Genomic DNA, 23,940 nt, shown 5'->3' with positions numbered 1-23,940 from the left:
GCCAGGCTCCCTTGTCCCCCCAAAGAGCATTTGCTATTGCTGCTGCCCCAGGTCAAGGGCTTGGCTGGGTGGATGCGGGGACATATACGGACAGCTTTTAGACAGAGCGTGGGCATTGCAAGGCCACAGTGGATTTCACTGCCATTCCATAAAGGCATTCTTAAATTATTTTTAACAAAGCAAGTATTATCCTCTCGAGGCGTCATGTGATTTTGTAGGAAAATCAAGTCTTCATTGCGTCTGAAGGCTTTATTTTCAATGCTAGTGCTTGAGAAGTATGATTTACTAATGGGAAGAATATATTATGAGACGTGTATAATGGAGACATGCAAGGGAAGGATGAAGCTTTTTTCTAATAAGTCCTGAGAGGAATAACAACAGGAGTTTAATTATAATTAAGAAGGTCATATTACAATAACCTTGGCTATGCAGTTACTTTTTTCCTTTTGTCAATGGCTGTCTTGGGAAATGGCAAGAGCAGGAAGTATGATGAGGAGTAGCTGCTACATAAATTTCATAGATGGACCCAGGAATTAACATTATTCCTGAATCTGAACTATTGTTCATCATCTAGATCCCCTCTGTCATTTTTGCATGAAAGCTTCGCTAAAAGTGATAATGCTCTGTCTCCATGATGCCTTGGGCAAATAACCCTTTATTGTCAGAGACTTTTTTTGGAATATTTTCCCAGCACAAAGCAGCAATCTGTGCAGTCTATGCTACACTTGATGCAAAATGAAAATAATTGCAACAAGACCTCTACGAACATGTCTTTCTCCTCTATGTTTCTAAATGTAGCATCCACTTTCAAGAATGGGCTTTCAAGGGTGTTGAATATGTGAGGGAATAGAGAAACTGCACAACGGTAACAGAAATCAGGTGTTGTGGGACGTAGGGTCGGCACATTCTGCATTTTTCACTTCTTGATATGCCCAGGGCCAGCCCTTACCCTGGGAAAGTGGGCTCCATCCCCACCAGAACTTCATAAACTTTGGTAAAATCTTTCCTGATGGGATTAAGAGTGACAGACAGTGGTGTTACAGGCAGTGGTGGAAAGCACAGACCTCCACAAACCTGCTGCAACGCACTTCCATAGGATTTCTTTCCCCTAAGAGTTAAACAAAGAGGTGCATTTGCACACCTGTGCGGCTGTTTTCAATAAGGATTTTGCTAGGTTTCCCTATACCTGCAAAGATGGAAATATGGCAAGTGGGGCTAAGTACGAAAAGGGGAGGGGAATCATATGAGGTAATGGCCATATTTTCTTTTTGTTGTTGTTTTGTTTTCCAAAATATAACTGCTTTTCATATTAGTATGATTTTCACTTGAAAAAAACCAAACCATCTATTTATTTTTTTTCCTGCATCAGCCTCTTAAGCCACTGTTTGTTAGATGATGCACATGCAGACAAACACAAGTCTACTGCAGCGCACTCTGCTGGGATTCCCATCAACAAGAAGAGCATTAGAGCTGCCACTGGTTGAGGTTGGGGCGCAGAGGGTGTTCCAGGCTGGTGTTTTACTGGGCGATGCTCTCCTTGGAGAGCCAGGATGAGGGCTGGGGCCAGAGCAGAGTGCGTGTCTGGGTGTGTATCAGGTACCTGGTGTCCTGTCCTCTGCGGCTGGTGGGGCTGGTGTCAGGATGGAGCCACAGCTCGGTACATTTTGGTATCTAGAGTCCCTGCCCTCTGCTGTAGGTCAGGACCAGGTTTATGCTGAAGCTAAGGACGAGGATCAGAGCTGGTTCTTTCCTTGGGCATGGCTGTGTTCATGTTGACCAAAAATCAGAAATCTTCCCAAAATCTTTTCATATTGTAACATGAAATGGTGTCATAATGCACTAGAGATTTAGCTCTGTTGTAAAATGGGGGGAGCTATAAACCATAAGCAAACATATGACTAATACTACATTCTGTAAGAAGTTTATTAAACATTTTTTATTATTAGTGCTTACAGTTGTGGCGGAGTCCTTTTGTCTTTGTGCACTGGTGCTCTAGACCTTGCCGGTGATACTGCTGATTATCACCAAGTTCAGAGAGGTGGGCATGTGCACACCTGGGCTGAGCTTGGAGACAGGGAGCTAGAAGGAAATTACAAAGGAACAGGCATGATTTCTGTCTGCCAGCATAGAAAAACTAAATATTCTATATTTGGGTTTGCTTCGTGTTGCATTTTTCTCTTAAGACTTCGCCATGTTAAACGTATACAACCCCACTAAAAATTCTCTGTTGAGATCATCTTCATCAGCTAAAACATATTAAAGCTGTCCCTTGAAAATTTTCAATTTTTGCCTGACTCTGTGATCAGGTTCTGCAAATGCCCATCCAGCTGGTTGTCTCAAAGCACTGTAGCTGGTAGTCTTACTGCTACAGGCGCTAAACTTGTGTTTATGTGTTAACTTTATATTCTTAGCACATCTTAAATGATTCTGTTAAATGCTGGTGGAGATTTTCCTTAGCCTGGGATTATAATAGTCTCTAACTGAGTTGACTGGAAAAACAAATACCAAGAGGAGTGCTCTTAAAGCTCTTGTGAACGTGGTGAATCATTGAACAGCTATTCCTTATAATCTGGCATTTTCCTGTGGTTTTCTTATTACAGAACAAGAACTTCTATTAAAGAAATTAATGGCAATACCTATTATACTTTATTTCCTGACCTATTTCTTTGTAAAGACAAGACCTATATTGGGTATGACATGCACTGACAGTCTAGGCAAATATTTGCCAACTGATACATTTCCATCAAATTCATGCTACTTGTACTTTAGAGCATTGCAGCTACTTCTCCACAGATTCAAAACAGTGACTCTTTTGAAGTGATCAAAAATAATTATATTGGCAATGCAAGTCACTTGTTGATCTTAATGATCTTTTGTATTTCTCTGGTTCCCACCCATAATGGTCTTATTTCTGTGACCTGTTCTTCAATAATCACGTTGACTATCCTCAACCAAAACTTTGGGTCCCTTTTGTCACTTCTGTGCTCACTTACTCCTCTCTTCCACATGTTCTTTATTTCATCATTGCTTGTTTCCATTTTTTTCCCTAGATCCCAAGTTCTTCTAGCTTTGCCTTATGTTGTACAGGACTGTTATAAAATCACAGAATGGTTTGGGTTGGAAGGGACCCCAAAGATCATCATGTTCCAACCCCCTTGCCCTGGGCAGGGACTTCTCCCCCCAGCCCAGGTTGCTCCAAGCCCCGTCCAACCCGGCCTTGAACCCCTCCAGGGATGGGGCAGCCACAGCTTCTCGGGGCAATCTGTGCCAGGGGCTCACCCCCTCATATAAAAAATTTCTTCCTTACATCCTACCTACATTTCACCTCTTTCAGTTTAAATCCATTGTCTCTTTTCCTGTCACTACAGGCCCTGGTAAAAAGTATCTCTCCATCTTTCTTATAGGCCCTCTTTAAGTACTGAAAGGCCACAATAAGGTCTTTCTGTTGCAAGAGGTGATAGTATTTTATTTTTGGGGTTGATTTTCAGTTCTCTGGACCGGTTCCAGATTTCAGTCAAGAATTTTCAATTGAGCTTGTGTGCAAGACTTTCGTTGGTGTTTATGAGCTACCTTTAGGTAAAGGAGAAATTGTGAAATTATAGTTCTCATGACAAATATAAAAGTAATGACTGGATGTTACATGTGGTTACAGCACAGTTGTAAATTAATAGGATACAAAGTATTTTTAGAGTGTCAGTCACACTTAAAGCACAGAACAATGACAAATAGAATGTGAAGTCAAAAAAGAAAGTTTAGTTATGTGATTAAAGTCCTTATTCTGAAGACACTGTCATTTGTTAAAGCGACACGGAAGCTCTTGTGAAGCAGACAAAAATCCCACCCAGCTGATGGAACTTGTATTTAAAGGTTCATAAGTACCTAGCATAGTTCTGTGTAACCCTTTCCCTAAAATGTTGTGATAAATAATGGGTTTGTATGAATTGGTGGAAACCTCTACCACTGAAGCTGCTTTTATTTCCTTAATAAAAACTTTTGAAAGTTAAGTAATTAAACCAATGAAGTTTCTCCCTGCAAAGTATATTCCTGGATAAACCCTGTTTCTTCTTCTTCCTGAAGAATTCCTGAATTCATAAAAGAGATTTATTGCTTATTATAATGAGCAACTTGTTCTCCAAACAAGGAAATTACAAAGCATGAATTCTGCTCTTTGTTTCATGCCTTCAAATAAGAGATTAAGTTATCAGTTAAAAATACTTCAGAAAGCTTTTGCATTAAGACTGTTGAGTAGTTCACCTTTTCCTTTGTAGACAGGAAATTCTTGATCAGTGTTTTTTCTATTTAGGATATATTTGACAGTGACTGGTACACCTCTCGCAGTCTCATTGGAGGAGCTGATATTATTGTGATTAAATACTCTGTCAATGACAAGACTTCATTTCAAGAACTAAAGGACAGTTATGTCCCAATGATAAAAAAGGCATTAAACCAATGCTCCGTTCCGGTAATAATTTCTGCTATTGGTGCAAGAAAAAACGGTATGTATCCAGTTTCCTGTAGTAATAGTTAAAATCTCACTTGCAAGTTGGATGTGCTGTAATTTCAGTAGCAGCTGATTATTTTTCCAAGTTGCTAACAGAAACAATTAGTCTGTCAGGGTGACAGTAATATGTGCATGTGCTATGGCTCTGTAGACTGGTGTATTGGCAGGAACATTACGCTTAATGAACCCTGGCGATGAAAGGCATCCTATCCTGCTTTGACCTCTGCGATGACTCTTCTTGTGGAGCCATCGCCCACGGGGATCAAATCTAGTGCTTGGGATTAAGCAGTGTGCATTTGAGTGTATGAGGAGAACCCTGTGGTTACCAGTTCTCTCTGGCCACGTCTCAGGTGCAAAGTATCTCTAGCGTATGAGATTAAAACTAAGTCCATCAGCTTGTAGCCACTGGAGAGGGGGTGGGAAAAGCCTCAAAATTCACTGGGATGTCATCAGATGAATGGACTCAGCAGTTCTTCAGGTTCCACAAAGTGCCACATGCTGCCACATCGACAGAGTTGACTGTCATGGCAGTAGCTGTGGTGTAGGTGTGGTATTGCTATGGTATAGCTTATGCGTTCGCACAATGCCCTGTCCCGGCTGATGAGGAGTCTGCTATGACAGCAGTGCAAATCAATGTTACGCTTACTTTTTAAACTTGTTGCTGCTGCCATTTAATCAGTATGAAAATCACAGTCGCACAACTGTGTAAGGACCAAGAGGACACGCAAGTGTCCAGCAGCCGATGAGGGCGACGTGGCTGAGAGCATGTTCACGGTTTGGGTAGACATTAGTAACTCCCATCTGTTTACATCAGGGAAATAAAGTTGAGAAAGAATACTACAGATACCAACAGAACAAACATACAAACTATTTTGTATTTCCAAATACTTTGCAATATGCTTTTGTTGATTTTCATGTGGTTTATTTTGTCATGGGGCCTGATTTTTAAAATTTCTTTTTCCTAAAGGAATGAAGGTAAAACTTGAGCCTATTAGTTGTCTTTTACTTTAAAATATGAGAAAAACAAGTTTTCTGAGCATCCCTCCCGCTATGAGTAGGGGACATGATGGATGATGTAGATGCAGCCATTTATTTTATAATGTACAAAGAAATATTAAGCTATTGAAGTGTGTCTTCTGTGGACGTAATGTCAGTTTTGCTTGGGTCTACTTATAAATCTTTTTGCTCGGTGATTGAAATAGAACTGTTAAAGAACTCTATAACAATTAAATCATTATTTGCTTCTGTTTAGTAATTCAATGGTAATGATCAAATATTTTTATGCTCTGATTCATGCAGGGCTGGTAAATCTGCTGTTTTAAAGCAAAGGTCTCACTACACTAATGTTTGTCTCCCCAATGCTGTTTCTTACGCTTTTTATTTAAGCACAGGATATCACCAATCTGAGTGACTCCACTACTGGCATTTTTCTTTCCCCTCTCCTTTTTCTCCCTTCCCCCCCCCCCCCCTTTTTTTTTTTTCTTTTTTTCTGTCTTCCTCCATAAATGATGTGACTGTGGGAGAAGTCGGGCTCTCTATCCGCGGTTTGGCTCTGGGACCTGCCGGAGCAGACTGCTGTGCACACACAGAACCCTTTTGTTTCTAGGAGGTATGTGTGAACACAGCAGTTTGCTCATACAAATTACTAAGATCTTAATCCTCTGTAGTAGCGAACAGTGCTGCCAAAAGAAATAATAATAAAAAAAGCTGTGTTATTACATGTTATCCATAGGTCTGAGCAGAGGAAGTTAATGCAGAGCGTGCAGAGCACGTTTGAAAGCACATCCATGGCCAGCAAGTTCTTACAGGCATTCAGAGAAGCTGAGCCGAGGCGGCTAAGAAATTTTTATGAGTTAACTGCCATAATCTTCAAAAATACCTATTTTGGCTTAAAAAAAAAAATCATGTAAAATATGTGTAATTGAATCATATCCCACAGAACCTACGTGCCTGTAACAGCTGGGACTGCAGTGGAAATTTTCCCCTTCCCTTACTGTGTGTGCTTCCTGCACGGACAGGCCACAGTAATTAAACAAGTTTAAGGGTACATTAATGAATGGTAACACCTACAGGCTAGTACGACACCTGTGCGTATAACAATACTGGGGCCCTAAGCCAAACCGGGCTTCTGGGAGTCCTGCATGACTTTTCTGCTGTATCAAAACTGAATGTAAATTAATGCTAATAAAATGTAAGGTGAACTTTGCATGGCAGCTAACAGTTTAAACTGAGTAGCGAGAAGGGCTTTTGCAGTAATTATAGATTTCTTGCTATAAAATGGCTGTGTTCCCATTTCCTTTTTTGTTCTTTTCTAAATAATACATCTTTATAATTATTTAGGAAGCTAAATACTCTGGATTATTTGACAAAAACATTGCTTTTTTTGCATGACTTTTTACACCAGGAGTGCCTTGCACCTGCCCCCTGTGCACTTCAGACAGGAGGAGCTGTGTCACCACCTCCGAGGGAGTTCAGCTTGCCAAGGACCTAGGAGCCACTTACCTCGAATTGCACACTCTTAATGACTTCTACATACAGAAGTACTTTGGAGGAGTGGTGAGTGAGAAACCGCTGGGATGAAAGCGGGTGTCACACGTGGGAGGTGCATGGCCGATGTCAGGGCTTTGGAGAGCGAGCAGAGACAACCACGAGCCCTCCCACCAAAGGCGAGTTCCCACCAATGCAAGATTTAGATTAGACATCAGGAAGAAATTCTCTCCTGTGGGGGCGGTGAGCCCCTGGCGCAGGGTGCCCCGAGAAGCTGTGGCTGCCCCATCCCTGGAGGGGTTCAAGGCCGGGTTGGACGGGGCTGGGAGCAACCTGGGCTGGGGGGAGGGGTCCCTGCCCGGGGCAGGGGGGTGGAAATAGATGATCTTCAAGGTCCCTTCCAACCCAAACCATTCTATGATTTCATACACAGGCTGGAGCGGGACTTGTTACAAGGGCATGGAGTGATAGGATGGGGGGAATGGATTTAAGATGGAAGAGGGGAGATTTAGATGAGATATCAGGAAGAAATTTTTCCCTCTGAGGGTGGTGAGCCCCTGGCGCAGGGTGCCCTGAGAAGCTGTGGCTCCCCCATCCCTGGAGGTGTTCATGGCCGGGTTGGACGGGGCTGGGAGCAACCTGGGCTGGGGGGAGGGTTCCCTGCCCGGGGCAGAGGGTGGGACTGGGTGGTCTTGAAGGACCCTTCCAACCCAAACCATCCTGTGATTCTATGATTCTAGCTGGATTGACATTACCGGGGTTGCTCTGGTTTTAACTACCTTCTAGGAAGGTTTAGGAAAGTCACAGTAAACACTGCAAGAATTTCCCACCTCTATTCCTGTCCTTTTATCTTGCTGGGATGGGATAATCAAAACCTAGCTGGATGAGGCACTCGATAACCACATCCCACTTGGAAGATGAGTCCTGTTTTGATCCAGTGCCCTGAGTGGGTGACATCCACAGGTCCCTTCCAAGCTGAATTATTCCATAATATTCTGATATTTTTTATTTTAATTGCTCAAACTCTCACAGCTGTTCTGCTTGTAAAGTGAGACAGGTAAGATTGTTGAATTGTGTGATTTTTAGCATATTCTTGTGGTCGCTCCGCTCACAGTTGTGATTCAGTTTGCAATCCTGCGCAGAGCCTGGGGTCAGGCGCAGTGAAGCTGAGCGAGGCAGGAGCTGAGACACTTGTTAAAATGTCCCACCTCTAATGAGCTTGTTCTTTTTTCACTCTCCTGAAGACAGGGAAGCCCACTGAGCAGTTTCTAAATACATTCTTTCAGATTTATTTGTCTTCTCCACAAAATTATTTCACACTGATATTTCATTTTCGGTTTTATGAGGTGTTTTAAGATCAGCCTTTTTTTTGAACCTTTTGGTTACTTTCCCAGTGGCATTTGGGCTTGAACGAAAAAATGCCATTCTTTGGGCACAGTAATTTCACATGGTCCGTGCTGTTGTCCCTGGTGTGTAAGTACAGCGTGTTTCCATGGGATGCGATAGTAACTCGCAATGTCTGGCACAACAGTTAGCCAGTTGTTGTTGGATCCCTTCATTCCCTATTAAAAACGAGGAATCCACTCAACATCTGGTCCAGCCAGAGTATTTTTCTACTTTTTAAAAAGCACTATATGTGCTACAGCGATACCTTCGGTGATAAAAGCATTTGAGACATGCACTAACTCAAATAGAACCACGCTTTGTGCCGCTTCATTCCTGTAAAAGGGAGTGTTTTCCCTCAGGTCCATTTTTATTGAAGTGATGACACTTGTGGTCCGTCCCAGTGAAACAAAGCATGCCCACAAATATCGCGATGTAACGTGACTTTCTTGGAGGAAATGGTAACACTGCGTGGTGGTGGTGGTTAGTTGCAAGCTGAGGAGCTTTTGTTATGGTTTTGCTATTTCCATCACTTGTACGTGGTCACTATCCATCAAGTCTTACTCTTCTCTGTAATTAGCATCTGTGTAAGTTGGTGAATTGAATATCTTTGTGCCTGTCATTTCTGGGAAGATTCAATACAAGAGAACTACCTGCCGTCATTTGAATAAATAAATAGTCTTTTAATTTGTGCTGGTTCTACCTAAAATTGGTACACACTCCTGGTAAAGGAGCGTTGGGACTGGGTGACCTGTATGACTGTTCATAGCGGTGGTAGCCTCAGTCCTGCCCACAGCACCCACTCGTTCTCCTTGCTTTGATGTCTACATTGTTCTTAAATAACTAGGATTTTTAAAAAATAACATTTCATGTTTTAGCTGGAATATTTTATGATCCAAAGTTTGAATCAGAAGTCATCTGAAAAAATGAAGAAAAGGAAAAAGACGCAGAAGTGCCATCGAGTTCAACCACCTCAGCTCGAACAGCCAGGTGCTCCCTAATGTCTGGTCTCTAGCTCGTTATGTGTGCCGTATTCTTTGCGCAATTGACATGTTGTAATGATGACTGTGAGCTGTGCTATCTATCATCAGCTATTCTGGTTCTGTTGCTACAGTTGCATCATCTTTTAGTGATGGTTTAATTAATTTGGGGAGAATTGTGTAGCAGTATGTAACACGGCCATGGACTTCTAATTTATTTTAGGCAAAAATAACAGGAGTGGTTTTCTGGTGCACGTGGTGAAATAATGCGAAGGTAAATTATTAAAAGCTTTACATAAAAGCTTTACAGACAAATTATAAAAGAAAGTCCTTACATCATGCTTAATTATTCTATAATATCATCAAGTAATATTTTTATTTGCTGCAAATAAAACAAGGGAGAGGTGTATGCCCCTGCACATGATTTCCTGCACGTGATTTCCTGCACGTGATTTCTGAGCATCTGATGCATTTGTTCAGTGAAAGGATTACTGAGAAGTATTTACCTCTAAATACATGGCTATCTTTTCTCACATGTACTAGAAATTTGCTCAGATCCTCTAGGTTTGGGATTCATAGGCAACTTGCTTTTTTTCAAACATAAATGCCTAAAGAGATTTTGTAAAAGGATGGGTACTTTTTGCTTAACCATTTCTTATATTTCTTCTTTTACTATACTGAGTATTTCCATTTTTTAGAGTATTTTACTAAACATATTCAAACAGAATATAAGAAATGTTCTTATTGAATACTTTTTCCAAAAATTGTCCTTCATTTGATCAGGTCTCTGGGAATAGAGTTGTCCTGCCGTTAGTACCTGATTCAGTTCTACAGCCCAACTCATTGTCTTTCGCAGAAAAAATGCCGATACTAAAGGGCGAAGCTTCGCACTACGACGCGGACCTGCACAACCTGCTCTGCTGCTGCCAGTGCGCGGACGTGGCGTTCTACCCCGAAGACCTCAGCACAGTGGTGGAGGCCCACAAGGTCATCCTCTGCTCCGCCAGCCACCTCTTCATGCTGCTTTTCGAGGTGAAGAGCCCCGCCGACATCCGCGACACCGCCATCGTGCGGACAGCGCAGAGCCTCTTCGCGGTGGAGGCGGGGACCCCCCGTGTCATCTCCCCCTGCGTCCCGCCGGTGAGGGTGGTGGTAAAGGATGCCATCTTCTGCTCTTGTCTGCCGGACATCCTCCGCTTCATCTATTCAGGTACCCCCAGGAGCGGGTCCGGCTGCTCATTCCTCTGACAGCTGATGCCCTGTGAAGGGTGTGTGCATCACCTTCAGGAACATGCCCTTGCTGTTGGTAGATCATGTTCTGCCATGGTGCTACGGCTATTTTGTCCTTGGGATTGCGGTGAACAATGTCTATATGTAAGAAGCCCTTTGCCTGGATTTAATAAAAGCTAAATGAGCTGTCATTCCAGATCTAATGAACATAAATCGAGCGCAGTGTTTTACTGAACAAAGTCCACAAGATAACATCGGTAATATTCAAAAGCTTTGCCAAAAAAATCTAGAGTTTGAGACAGTTTCAGATTTCAGGCTTCTGAAATATTTTAAATGGTTGTATGTTCTAAACACATTGATGACAGTGCAGGGTTACTTAAGAAGACTCAAGTGGTTTCTCTTCTGGCTATGGTGCTGCTGAAGAGCAAACAAGGATAACTGGTTGGAGTGCAGGGGGCTGTGGTATGTCACGCGCGTTTCACAACCAATTCGGTACAGGCAGTGACCTCACCTACCTGATCCCAGCTCTCTATTAAAATGGCACTGATATTTTTCTATCTTTTTAAAAGTTGCTTAGGAATCCTCAGGTGAAAGACAATTATTTTTTTTGTTTTCTGGAAGTACCTGATACTGTTCTTTATCAAATATTTTGCAAGCTGTTGGTACATAAGAATATACATTTAATATTTGTTGAAAGAATTAGGTGGCTTTTTAATGATGCAATCTGATTTTAACTGTAATAAAAAAAAAACCTAAACAAATAATTATATTGTTAGAGCTGCATCCATAAAGAAGCTCAGTCAGTCTCTGTAGGCTGATACCTGCCTGACGTGTAAAGGATTTCTGCTGTACTAGCTGAGACATGAACACTGGCTTGTGAAGACACATGGAAGGCTCTTTCACCTTTCACTTAGTTTGTCATTGAAAATATCCCTTTCTGGTCTTTCCAAAAGCAGTGTCAAACACAAAGAACAGATACAGAAGTTTTTCAGTGTGAACAAACTGATTTTTTCGTTTATTGGTCACCTGAATAGGGTATTAAACCTGGAATTTCAGCAGGTGAAAGATAGGCGCATCTGCTGCCTTCTGTGTATTAATTTTACTTTTGCTTATGTCAACCAAAGACATGGCAAACTTGCACAGCAGTAGCTGAAACTCTGCTCTAAGTCCCGGCTCCCAGCCTGAAGGGCATTGCCAGACGTCATTGTGCTGTTTGGTACCTTTGAGAGGTGACGGGGTCTTTGGAAGACACTAAGAGAGGTGATGAGGCAGTGTCATCATTTTCAGCCTTTCAGGACCGCGGCATTATGCCCCTGAGGTTATAAACCCTTACCGTCCCTATGGCATACGTAGGAGCTGGTAGGGCCAAGACGCCGTATGCTGCGTGTGCCGTTTCAGCCTTTTCTGCGGCAGAATGCCTCAGGGCTGTGCTGGCTCGTGCTTTACCCTGAGCTTTGTCTGTCTCTGGCTCTTGTTTGCTGCCTGGCCCTGGGGTCAGAGCTGTCACCAAACAGCCCAGGCGACCAAGCCTTTGAGACTTACTCCAGCGAAGTGTATAAGGAAAGCTATTGAGACACCTAAGAGAATATCATGGCTTTGACTCGGAAAACAAGAAAAAAAACAAATTCCACTGCGGGCTTTGTGCAGTCATTAGCTACCGGTATTCAGAATATAACTCTGCGTGAAGCCTTTGTGGTTCAGACACCTGCAAAGCAGTGCTACCAGCAATGTGAGCAGAAGCTAAAGAACTTCCATAAATATTGAAACACTCAGGTTTTTGGTTTTGTTTTGTTTTTTTTTTTTTTTTTCTGAATGTCTACCTGCAATATGTAATGATTGAACTGGGAGGAATCCAGAAATTGATTTTGAAAGCAAGAGAGATGGCCCGATCTCTCTGTACTTGATGTCATTCTTATAGAAGTACAATGGAAGTTTTATTGTGCAAGGACTGCATCTTGCCCTTCAAAGCACAAAGATATGGCTGATTTATGTGCAAAAAATACAGTTTCTGCAGGATTTGTTTGGCACTGATATTGTCTTTTCTCTGCCTGCTAAGGCCTGTGCCCTGCTGATTTATAATCCAACTTTACCTGGTCTTGTGACAGGTGCTTTCCAGTGGGAACAATTAGAAGAGGATATAAAAAAGAAGTTGAAGGATCCAGAAAAAACTGAACATGTGCTTGAGAAAGTTAAATGTATCCTGAATGCTCCAGGGAAGGTACATCTAACTCTCTTGGGGTAATTGTTAGTATTAGTTACTCAAGTTCTTGGGAAATTCTTTTGTAGACAAGATTTCCTTGTCAGTCTTTGTTTTAAACTCACTTTGGCTTAGACAGCTTTTATTAATTTACCAGTGGGTTGTTCACAGGCAAAACAGAAACCCAGAGATGCTGATCTAACGTGCAGAATTAATGTAACTGGTAAAAAGCACACAAGTAGATATCCTAAAAAGATTACTCATATTCACAGCTTTTCACTTTGTCTAACAATACGATTATGTATTCCTAATTCTCACGTAGTAGAGGCTGCCCAGAAAAGCTTTGCTTTTCTTTCCTGAGTATGTGCCAAAAGTTATGTTTCTGCAGTAGATCGGGAGAGTTTGTTTCTCTTATAAGTGTTGTCATGTGGAAATCTCTCTATAGCTCAATATATTTGATTCAGCAGATGGCTTCAAAGTAAAATGTAATTTATGTCACATTATTATGTTAATAAAAAGTTACAATATAGGATTAGTTTTAACAGATAGAACAAATGGAGCAAAATAGATACAATCCCTGGTACTAGAGAACTTGCACAAAGTATTTCTGTTGTTGAAATGGGAAATCAGCTTGGAATGAGATAACTTTAAATATAAAGACCAAAAAATTTCTTAGCTGTTTTAAGCTTCTGATTGCTCAGCTGTAGGCTTGGCAGTTCTAAGTGTCCACAGCTAAAACATTCATAGGGTTGGACTTAGAAAGTTGTGAAAACCTTTAAGATAATATGCCTGAGCTGTTGTTGTTTCTTCTGTTTGTTTTTTTTTAATGCCTTTGGGATACTTTTATTTCACATTAAAACTTTTTTCTTTGAAGACATGAGGACTAGAAATGAATTATGATTGTCTTGATAAAAATTAATTATACAGATTAGATGGAATTTTAACCAGAAATTAAAATCTCGTCTTAATTTCACTTATCACAACCTAGCAATATGATTTTGATGTGGTTCCTTTTGGTAGCTCTAGATTCCATTTTTGAAGTTAGAAAAACAAAACTGAAAAACTAACTGGAAGTACTGGGGTTTGGAGGGTCTTGACGCTAGCGTGCCCAGATTACTGTAAGAGGAGTCCATGCTTCAGCCTGTGAGCTCTCTCTGCCTCTGTGGAGGCAATATCAGGGCAATGTCAAGAAATACACAACTTGTGGCTGCCCTGCACCTGTATGTGACATTGCGTCAGGGGGTGGCCGTGCGTGCCATCAGTGCTCCCCCTCTGTGCCCTCAAGCATTGTGTTTCTGCAGCCTTGGGTCCAAACAGGGCAGGCACGAAAAAGTTTGGAGTGTGGGAAATTCGTGACGCCGTCAGACCTGCCCAGAGGTGCTGGATGGGGCAGCTTTGTCGTGGGTCAGAGCACCAAGGCGAGGGCTGGGGTGTGAGTGCAGGAGGGAGAGACGCCTTGGAGCTGCTGCACTGTGGGAAATAGCAAAATAAACGATAGAGATGGTTGCAGAGGATTGCACGTGCGAGACGCTCGGCTGGGTAGCACGAGCAAAAGAGCATAAAGTAGAAAGCAAAAGGCTGTTGTTTGTTTCCCCGTGTAAATGATGTCATCTTTAATTCTGTGGGCAGCTATACGTGACGGTGTTTTATGAATACTTTATTTTGCAGCTAAACACTGTAAAGGACTGCAGATCTCACCAAATAAAACGGCTGTATAATACTTCTCTCAGGCTGTTCTTTAATACGCCTGTCCTAGCTGATGTCATCTTCAAAATACAAGGTATGGTACCTCTGCCCCCATTGACACGGGCACCGCTGCGCCTTCGGCTTTGGTCCTCTCTGCAGGAAAGCGGGAAATGGAGTGACCGTATTGTCTGTTGCATCAGAACTAAGACAGCGTATGCCCTTGGTTACCATTGAGGAAAGCAGTTTTTTTGCTTAGAGCTAACGCTTGTCCCGACGGATGCTTTACAGCAGCATCTGCTCTCAAGGTGATTCGTCAGGGCTGAGCCCGTACGAATGCCCTCTGCCCACCACCGCAGACTTTGTGCCCCTCTGATTCTCACGTGCCCCTCGGAGGCTTGGCAAAGTGGGGGATGTGCTGCAGGAAAGGCTCACGCAGTGGCACAGCACCAGGGCTAAAAGAGGGGCTGCAAGACAGGGGATGGTGATTTTATTTTAAAATGTATTTATCTTGCTCGCGTTCTCACTTGTGCAAGCACCAGGATGTGTCTGAGGTCTCAGCCCAGCATCAGACCTTGGAGAGGCATGGACTCCAGTGGCCACATCTACGCTCTCCCTGAGTGAAAAGAGCAGAGATGGTGGTTATTGACTCCTCACCACCTTCCCTCGGTCCATTTCAGGCCGGTGCTGGTTGCGGATGTGCCTTTCTCTGTCCTCCAGAAGCAGACAGGGACTTGTGTCCCACTCCTCTGCCCCCTTAGGCTTTATTCACCGCCTTTCTTCCCCCAGCGTGGGCATCCCTAGAGATGCACCAGGACGTGCTGGGGTTTTGATGACCTGCTGATCTAGGTGCCACCAACACCCACTGTGTTTTACTGCCCTTCTAGGTGCTCCCGTAGCCATCTTCATGTTTCTGTCTCAGGTCTCTGCAACTTCTGTATGGCAGGTGGCTCCTTATGAAAGCAACCTACAGCCTTGCAGGTGCCTAGGTTAGACCTGCCTATTGCTTGACCTTACAAATGTGAAAAGAAAGATGTAAATTATTGTGGGATTTTTTTGTTTTGTTTTGTTTTGTTTTGTTTTGTTTTGTTTTGTTTTGTTTTGTTTTGTTTTGTTTTTTAAACAAAGAAGTCTGTTGAGATGATGGCAATTATCTAGTCCTCTTTGTGGCCAGGATTAAAAAGTGGGGGACCAGAGGGTGGGTTTCTGTGCAGGCTGTGAAGTTGTTGGTGGTGTTACACAGGTCTGCTCACAGGGATGCCAAGTGCTCCTCAGCCAAGGCTCGGGTAGGAGCCGCGCTGGTGAAACCGCCTTCTGTTCCCATTTGCTCTGCAAAGAACGTGCTTGAGTGCACCAATATGCTGCAGTGCCACGGGTGATTTTTCCCTGGAAATTAAATGCGTTCACCCATAAAAATAAAAACACAAGGGGAAAAAAAGCATCACATTCTTCTGTGAGACTAAGAATGAGACAGCTTTTAGATGCTAATGATTTTCCCCATTTGTGCACGCCCACCCTTGATGCAGAAATGGTCTTTTAGGACTACACAATTGTTTAATTATTTTCAGCTTGAAATCTCAGAGCCAAATATGAAGCATTAATCCCTCAAAAGCACATGAGGACAAGCAGATTCTTTCTAGATGTTCTGTGTAATATGCAGAAAAAAAAAACAAAAAGACCTTTGAAAACAGGAGCGAAGTTCTGATGCTGAGTTTAATGACAGGAACAATTCCGCTCAGTGTCCTGCTCCTGAGAGAGGCTTTGTGGGTGACTCCATACCACCACTATATATTTCACAGAAAAAAGGTTACTGTCAAATGAGTTGGCATGTATTTTTAAAAAAGTGTGCTTATCCACTAACAAAATGTGATGAATCTTGATGAATCTTCCAAGCCTTTCCCCCTAATCCATGGTCCACAATAACTGTGTTAAAACTAAATAATTACAAAAAGAAACCAAAGGCTTTAGTCTTGATAGGGCAAATACATTTTTAAGTCTTCAACTAATTCCGTGAGTCCTGGGAGTTGCTTTCAGCTTTCTAGCTAACAAAACTACTTGGGAGCCAGTGAAAACAGGAGCCCTTTATGTCTGTGTTAAGACTCATAACGTGACTGAGCCTCCTAATTAGTAGGTAGATATCCAATTGCACCCGCATACAGAACTGCGTGCATATCTTACATCACGTCTGCATTGTGTATTGCTCATGTTACGTGCATAAATATATAACACCGTTGACGCGTCCTCTCTGTCTAGAAATAGAGATATTTTGTATGCAGCTTAGAGAATTTGGAAGTAGAAACACAGGTGAATAGAAATAGAACAGAAATGAAAAAGTGCCAGATGTCTTCAAGGAATTAGGTAGGTGGCAGGGTTGTGGTTAAGGAGGAGATCAAGGCAGTAACTTCTATATAAGTATTTACAGTATATTTATCTTACATGTCAGTCGATCTGTTTATTATAATTTTGATTAAATCATTTGCATGCGACAGTAAGCTCTCATTCTGCCTTCAGTTGCTGCCCTGTCCGGCACTCATTTGGCCCTTCCTTGCCCACAGGACTGTGGAGTTCCGCTGTGCTCTGCCGCTGTCCCACTGTCAGGGCTGGAGGCTCCGGCTGTCAACATTTTTGTTAACAGTCTGAGATCTCTACCACCCTGGGCTGCGAACCCTGCTGGGTCTTCCAAATGCTGTAGTAAAGTAAATGAATAAAGTAAATCAAATATTATGAAATCTAAAAATTTCTGGAAAAAGTTTATCAGCATTATTTGTGTAAGGCAACCATCAGGAAATTTCACTCCGAGGGCGGTGACCCCCGGCGCAGGGTGCCCCGAGAAGCTGTGGCTGCCCCATCCCTGGAGGTATTCAAGGCCGGGTTGGACGGGGCTGGGAGCAACCTGGGCTGGGGGGAGGGGTCCCTGCCCGGGGCAGGGGGGTGGAAATAGGTGATCTTCATGGTCCCTTCCAACCTAAACCATTCTGTGATTCTATGAAATTCACTTAGGCAAAATACATGGTTAAATTCGTAGTTAATGGATTTAATGGCATTTCATCTGGGATAATCTGCCTTTCTCTGCTTTGTGTGGTTAGGTGGAAGTTTGACTTCTGGAACACACATTCACTACTGATGAACACAAATTGCTCGTTTGCACAGTAATTCACAGCACTGAGTATTCACGCAATGGGCCAGAAGTTCAGTTAGTGTAAACTGGTGTAAGTCCATTAGTGTCAGATTTTATACTAGTTGAAAGCCTGTTTCTGACTTATGAAAGTTTGCCCCATCTGGAGCGCCTTGCATGGGGAGCAGGTTATCAGAAAAATTTAGGTGTTTCTTTTTGTTTGCCGGTGGCTAGTAGGCCATGGAGTAAACACCTTCACTGGTATGACGTGAGCGTGTTATTAGTTATCTATTGAATATTGTTAATTTTAAATACCTTAATCATGTTTAGTGAAGTGAAGGCCTCCTAAGAAAATACGATCTTTAAAATCAATATCCTTCTGTGTATATAAAATCATCACGGATTTTTCTCTTGCTTCCTGCAGGTGCAACTGTACCAGCCCACAGAGCAGTTCTGGTAGCTCGCTGTGAGGTAATGGCAGCTATGTTTAATGGTAATTATCTAGAAGCAAATAGTATTCTGGTTCCAGTGTATGGGGTTTCCAAAGACACTTTCCTCTCCTTTCTAGAGTATCTTTATACCGACTCTTGCTGCCCAGGTAAGAAAATTTAAAAATACATGTATGTATGTCTGTTACTAATTTTTCCGCAGTGGGGCATTGATAGAGAGTAATGTAGCAACACTTATTTCATTGAAAAATGACAATAGTTTAATGTTTAATGTCTCAAGAAAGAGAACTTGTTCATATTGTGCAATAAAAGAAGAAATCAGTCTTATTCAAGTAAAAATCAACTGCAGGCAGAAACAGTATTACTAATAAAATGCTGTATTTGTTTTGTGCTTACCTAGCAAGATTCAAAAAGCTGGTCCATTACAATTACAATTAAGAATTACAATTCTTTCTACATTGCAATAACACTGCTTTCTAATCTTAATTCTGGGTTTTATTTAAAAATTGTCATTTTTTTAGCATATATTTTGTTGCATTTAATATAAACAAGGTTAAATTGCAAGAATAGTTTATACGCATGGATATCTTATTTGTATGTAAAACCTGGAAAAAAGTTTGCCAGCTGGAGTATTTAGCAAGAAAAATTGAACTAGTGTTCTTTTTACCTTAAACTTTGTCTTTTTTAATGAGAATAAAATCTACATACTGAATATGAAATATGATTTAAATACACATAATTTTCCTTTGATGTAATGAACGAATGGAGGATGTTGTGATGTGTATTTTTGCTTTTGTTTTCTTTTCAAACAATTCTACCTTATTCTTAGGTTTTCCATATGTTTCTCTTTTCAGTCTCTCTAACATTTTGTCAATCAGTTTAAATATGTAACCACTGTTCAAAAATACGGTAGCTCCATTTTCTTTTTGGTCTTTTTACTATATTTCCCTGTACATGTACCATAGAGGTTCTTTTTTGAAAGAGAAGTTAGAAAGTTAAATCATCTTATTAATCATCACTTACTTTAAATAGACCAGCAGCCCTTGACTCAGCATCTTCAAAATGCAGGATGTTGATAACAATTTATTACACTTACCTTCTAAGAGGTACTAACTACTCTTTTCCTGTTAATTAATTAGTTTATCTGGAAAAAGAGAGTGATATAGCAAACTTATAATGAGCATAATGAAAAAGAGAAGCAGGTGGTAAACGTGGTTTCATTTAGTGTTCCTTGTTAGGTGTTTAAAAGATGACTCGGTGAAAAGCGGCTTTGATCATCACGTCAAAAAGGTAAAATACATGTAACTTCTGTTTTCTTGTTTTTCAGCCAGTATTCTCCAAGCTATGTCTCTCTTGATCTGTGCAGAGATGTACCAAGTAATGAGACTGCAGCATATTTGTGAGCTTTACATTATCACGCAGCTTCAGAGCATGCCTAGCAGGGAACTGGCATCCACAAGCCTCAGTATTGTTAGCTTGCTCAAAAAGGCTAAGGTATGTTTTGCAAATATCAAATAAGAATATATATGTTGACTCTAATTAGCAGGAGTTGTTTAATTGTTAAGATTTTCAAGATCTTAATAATTTCCGTTCCCAAGGACAAACATTGATATACGATCTGTTGATTAGGGGCGGCACAAGGCTGGCTAAAATAAGGCCTTCTTCAGCCTGTCGTTGCAGAGCGTGCAGCCGTACCACAATCTGTGCGATTTCCTTCATCAGGGACGCATTGCAGTAATTCAGCTTAACTGCAGCTTCTGCCAGAACAGATGTGTTTTAGGCAGGTGAAGATGCACTGCTTCCTTTTTAGTCAAAAATAAAATCTTGTGATACGCAAGTGGCAAAAGAGATCTAACCTGACAGAATATTGAAAGAAACACCTTAAAAGCATGAAAAGAAAAGCTTAGAGGCTGAAAAGAGAGAGAAAGAGAGACAGTAAAGACAGATTTGGAAACAGAAGAAGAAAATAAAACCTGAATTATTTACAACTCTCAGGCAGGATACTGTCTTAAATGAGCAGGATTATGTGGAGAAAGAGGAGACAAAAAAAAGAACAAGTCACGCTCCTTACCTTCCTCCTTCTGAAGCTCTGCTACTGTGCCGAAGACAAAAATGTCCAAGATTCATGACCAAAGGGGCCCCAGCAGTTAGGTCACACCTCTGGGGGACAGAGTTTTGTTGTTCGTTTTTAGGGTCCCATCTGTTTACATATTTCCATCAATGACTTTTTCTTCGATATCTTCTGCAGTCATAGAATCATAGAATCATTGAATCATCTAGGTTGGAAGGGACCTTTAAGATCATCAAGTCCAGCCATTGACCTAACAGTGCCAAAACCACCACTAAAGCATGTCCCTCAGCACCACATCAAAACTTTGTTTAGTAAACTGCTATGTTGACAGTGGATATCTGAAATATTTTGACATGCAAAGCATGGTTGTGTTTTAGATATGATAGCATTGTGTTGTTTGTGTTTGCTTTTTCCTTGCAGTTTCACAATTCTGATTGCCTTTCAACTTGGCTTCTTCATTTCATTGCCACTAACTACCTCATCTTCAGTCAAAAGCCTGAATTTCAAGATCTGTCAGGTAATTTATCAATTACTTTTAAAACAAGAAATGTTTTTCAATTCTGCTTAGATCAGAAGTGAGGTACTGGACAATACTACTCCTGCATGAGAAGATGATTAGGACTTCTTTAGGCTGTAGACTCTACTCCAGTCCAGAGTCTGTTTGAGCTGGATGATTCACCACCCTACTGTGGCACCAACACGCAACATGTGAAGAGCAGCACAGCCAACAAACGCATCCCCTTGTCTATTGGTTCCTGTGCTGATAGCCAGGTTCCCACACATAACTGAATTGACTAGGGCAGTCATTGTATGGTGACCCCTCTGGGCCCTTATGTATATAAGTTTGTTTAGTTTGTACATTTGAATCAATGTAATGAGTCTCTTCCGATACCTTTTTTTTAAGGGTTGGGGTTTTCTTTTAAGAAAATAGGTTTCCTACAGTACTCTCCAGCAGATCTCATGAAATCAAATAATTAACGTCCATTCAACTAAATAACCCAGGTTCTTCTAGGGAACTGATATTTATTTTCCCAAACAGTATATTTGTTTCCTGATATGTAACTCCTGAAAGTTTTGCTCTTTGCCTATGAGATTTTCATCACCCTGATGAAGATGATCTTGACGGGTACATTTCTTTGACCCATGGTTTGTATTCAGACCATTGGTATGGAGCCAGTGCATTCCAGATTTTTCTTATCAGTGAGCCAATTATTTGGTCCAGAGTATGTTAAAGGTCCTCTTTCCTCATTTGCAAGGCTCATATATGTATTTGTGATGATGGACAACCCTGTAATCGTTATGTGCAAAGAAGTGAGAGCTGGGTCCTCCCTGCTTTGTTTAGACCTAAAGTTTGGTTTTCAGAGGTCCATCTGTGCATCTTCTGAAATGTCCAGTTTGTAAAGCCAGATCTGGACTAAACATGAGAGCACAGGGCACCTGTGCTGGCCGGTGTCACCCACCAGTGGGTTCAGTCCACAGTGGACTTGCTCCGCTTTCTTTCCTGCTGCTTCAGGTGACAGGGTGTATTTGGAAGCACTTTGTGGCGTCTTTCTCACTACAAGGCTTTGCTCTCAACCACCCTGAGGTTCTCCTGAAGCTGCAGAAATCAGGTTGTCCTCTCCATTTGGTGAAGGTGGGAGCTGCCTCTGGCTTTCCAGAGGAGAGCACAGAGATGTGGTGGCTTGGGGTCACCACAGGGCTCAAACTAGGCACATCTACCCATTTCCCAGTTCCCCAGTGGGATATGAACTTATCGATATCACTTATTAAATGTTTGGGTTTTTTTTCCTTCCATGGAAAGTAATAGTAATAGCCCTTCTGTTCCCATGTTGTAGTCGTCCTAATGGATATCAGGCTGTGTATGAGCCTGTTGTGAAACTTGTGCAGTGGTGCCTTTGATAAGCATCACTTATCAGCCCTTGTCAGCATGTGCTCTGACAGTGCGCAAGTCACTCAGGGATGAGCTGTACAGGATCACCACGCCAAAGGTCTGTGGTGCCATCACCTGCAGTTTCCTCCATGCTTCCACCACTTGCGGAGCATCCAGGGCTGATGCAGGGCAGTCTAAAGCTGTTGGGGTTCGGATGAGATTTCTGAAGTCTCCAGTGAGTGGCTGATACCAGGCTGGCCATTTTGGAAAGCACCTGTGGGCTGACTCAAAGGAAAAGGGTACCATGCCAGTGGACTGATATCCTCTGAGATTTGGTGTCCACACACCTGGAAGCCTGTCCTTTGCTTTTCTCTTTCCTCTGAGTCCCTTCTGCTGACTCACTGAGGGGTCGACACGCTCTGCTACATCGAACTTGCACTGAGTCAGCCAGAGGAAAGAAATAGGAGAGCGTAAGTAAATATAGGTAGATGGTTGAAACCGTTCTGATCCGGCTTGCCAGGGCACAAACGCTCACTGGGACATTCAGGGGGGAGCACACATCCCAGGCGGCAGCAGTTGCGGGCAGTTGGCCTTTGTCACTCAGGACACCGTCATGCAGCATCACCCCAAGGTTCAGGGAGAGTGATGCAGGGGATCCATCGGCATAATATGGCTAAAAACTTTGTTACATTATTTCATCAGTGACAAAAAGCACATGCAAAAAAAACCATGAAAATATTGCTGAATTCTTAGTAGCTCTCCTTACCTCGCTTTTTGTTATAAACTTGGGACAAACCATTGGCATAAGAATTGAAATATCCTCCTTTATAGCATTGGAGCACAGAAAAACCCTCATAGTTGATTACCTCATCTGGTTATCCTCAAAGGATAAAGAATATTCATCTTTAGAATAATCTCTCTGCTCTCTTTAATGAGTATTGTATTTTGTTAAGTAACCTATTTATTGTTATCTTAATAGCAAGGGAACATTGTGTGGTAACTTTTACATCTGCACTACAGTAAGATATATGTGAAGTGGACAGAACTCATTTTTACTTTTCTAACTATATTTATATCCCTAAAGCTTTTTAACCTATTTTAAAAGACTTTTTGCAGCCTGTGCACTTGTGCTGTAAGTTTGGATATTACATTTGATTCCTTTATTTCTTTCTTTAGTGGAGGAGCGCAATTTTGTAGAGACGCACAGATGGCCTTCCAATTTGTACCTGAAGCAGCTTGCTGACTACAGGAACTATGTCCACTCTCAGAAATGCCATTGCACGGTAATGTGAGGAGGCTGAGCATATGCAAAGCGCATCTCGACCGGGAAATTTCAGGCTGGGGATTATGCAGAGTATAAAAATCATGTCAGAAGCAAAATCAGATACTGACGTGCCCTGGAACAATGTACGCCATGCTCTAGTGTGCTTACTAACATTCTTCGCTTTGATAGTAAATCACTCTACTTTTTTCTTTAAAGCATTGAGAAATCATAGAATCATAGAATTGTCCAGGTTGGAAGGGACCTTTAAGATCATCAACTCCATCAACCTAATACTGCCCAAATCACCACTAAACCATGTCCCTCAGCACCACATCTACCTGTCTTTTAAATACCTCCAGGGATGGCGACTCCACCGCTTCCCTGGGCAGCCCATTCCAATGCTGGACAACCCCTTCAGTGAAGAAATTTTTCCTAATATCCAATCTAAACCTCTTCTGGTGCCACTTGAGGCTGTTTCCTCTTGTCCTATTGCCTGCTCTTTGGGAGAAGAGACTGACCCCCCTCTCGCTACACCCTCCTTTCAGGGAGCTGTAGAGAGTGAGAAGGTCTCCCCTCGGCCTCCTTTCCTCTAGGCTGAACACCCCCAGGTCCCTCAGCTGCTCCTTATGAGACTTGTGCTCCAGACCCCTCACCAGCTCCGTTGCCCTTCTCTGAACTTGCTGCAGCACCTCAATGTCCTTGTAGTGAGG

At 42.0% G+C, this 23,940-nt stretch overlaps 1 protein-coding gene across 1 annotated transcript in view; it reads left to right on the top strand.

Moving 5' to 3' along the window:
• RHOBTB3 (Rho related BTB domain containing 3) overlaps window positions 1-23,258 on the top strand; it is a gene marked incomplete at both ends in the record, with an annotated part of 28,293 nt that extends 5,035 nt beyond the window's left edge. The window contains 10 exon segments of the mRNA XM_082496944.1: window positions 4,304-4,496; window positions 6,906-7,057; window positions 9,250-9,361; window positions 10,208-10,561; window positions 12,687-12,799; window positions 14,447-14,558; window positions 18,001-18,174; window positions 19,353-19,519; window positions 20,517-20,613; window positions 23,143-23,258. Coding sequence (XP_082353070.1) covers window positions 4,304-4,496; window positions 6,906-7,057; window positions 9,250-9,361; window positions 10,208-10,561; window positions 12,687-12,799; window positions 14,447-14,558; window positions 18,001-18,174; window positions 19,353-19,519; window positions 20,517-20,613; window positions 23,143-23,258 — 1,590 coding nt within the window.
• Window positions 23,259-23,940: the final 682 nt, after the last annotated feature.

Source organism: Vanellus vanellus, assembly GCF_965231255.1.
Source record: "Vanellus vanellus genome assembly, chromosome: Z".
NCBI classification, from domain to species: Eukaryota; Metazoa; Chordata; class Aves; order Charadriiformes; family Charadriidae; genus Vanellus; species Vanellus vanellus.
The sequence above is the reverse complement of the archived record's forward strand: the minus strand, read 5'-3'. Positions and strand labels throughout refer to the sequence as shown.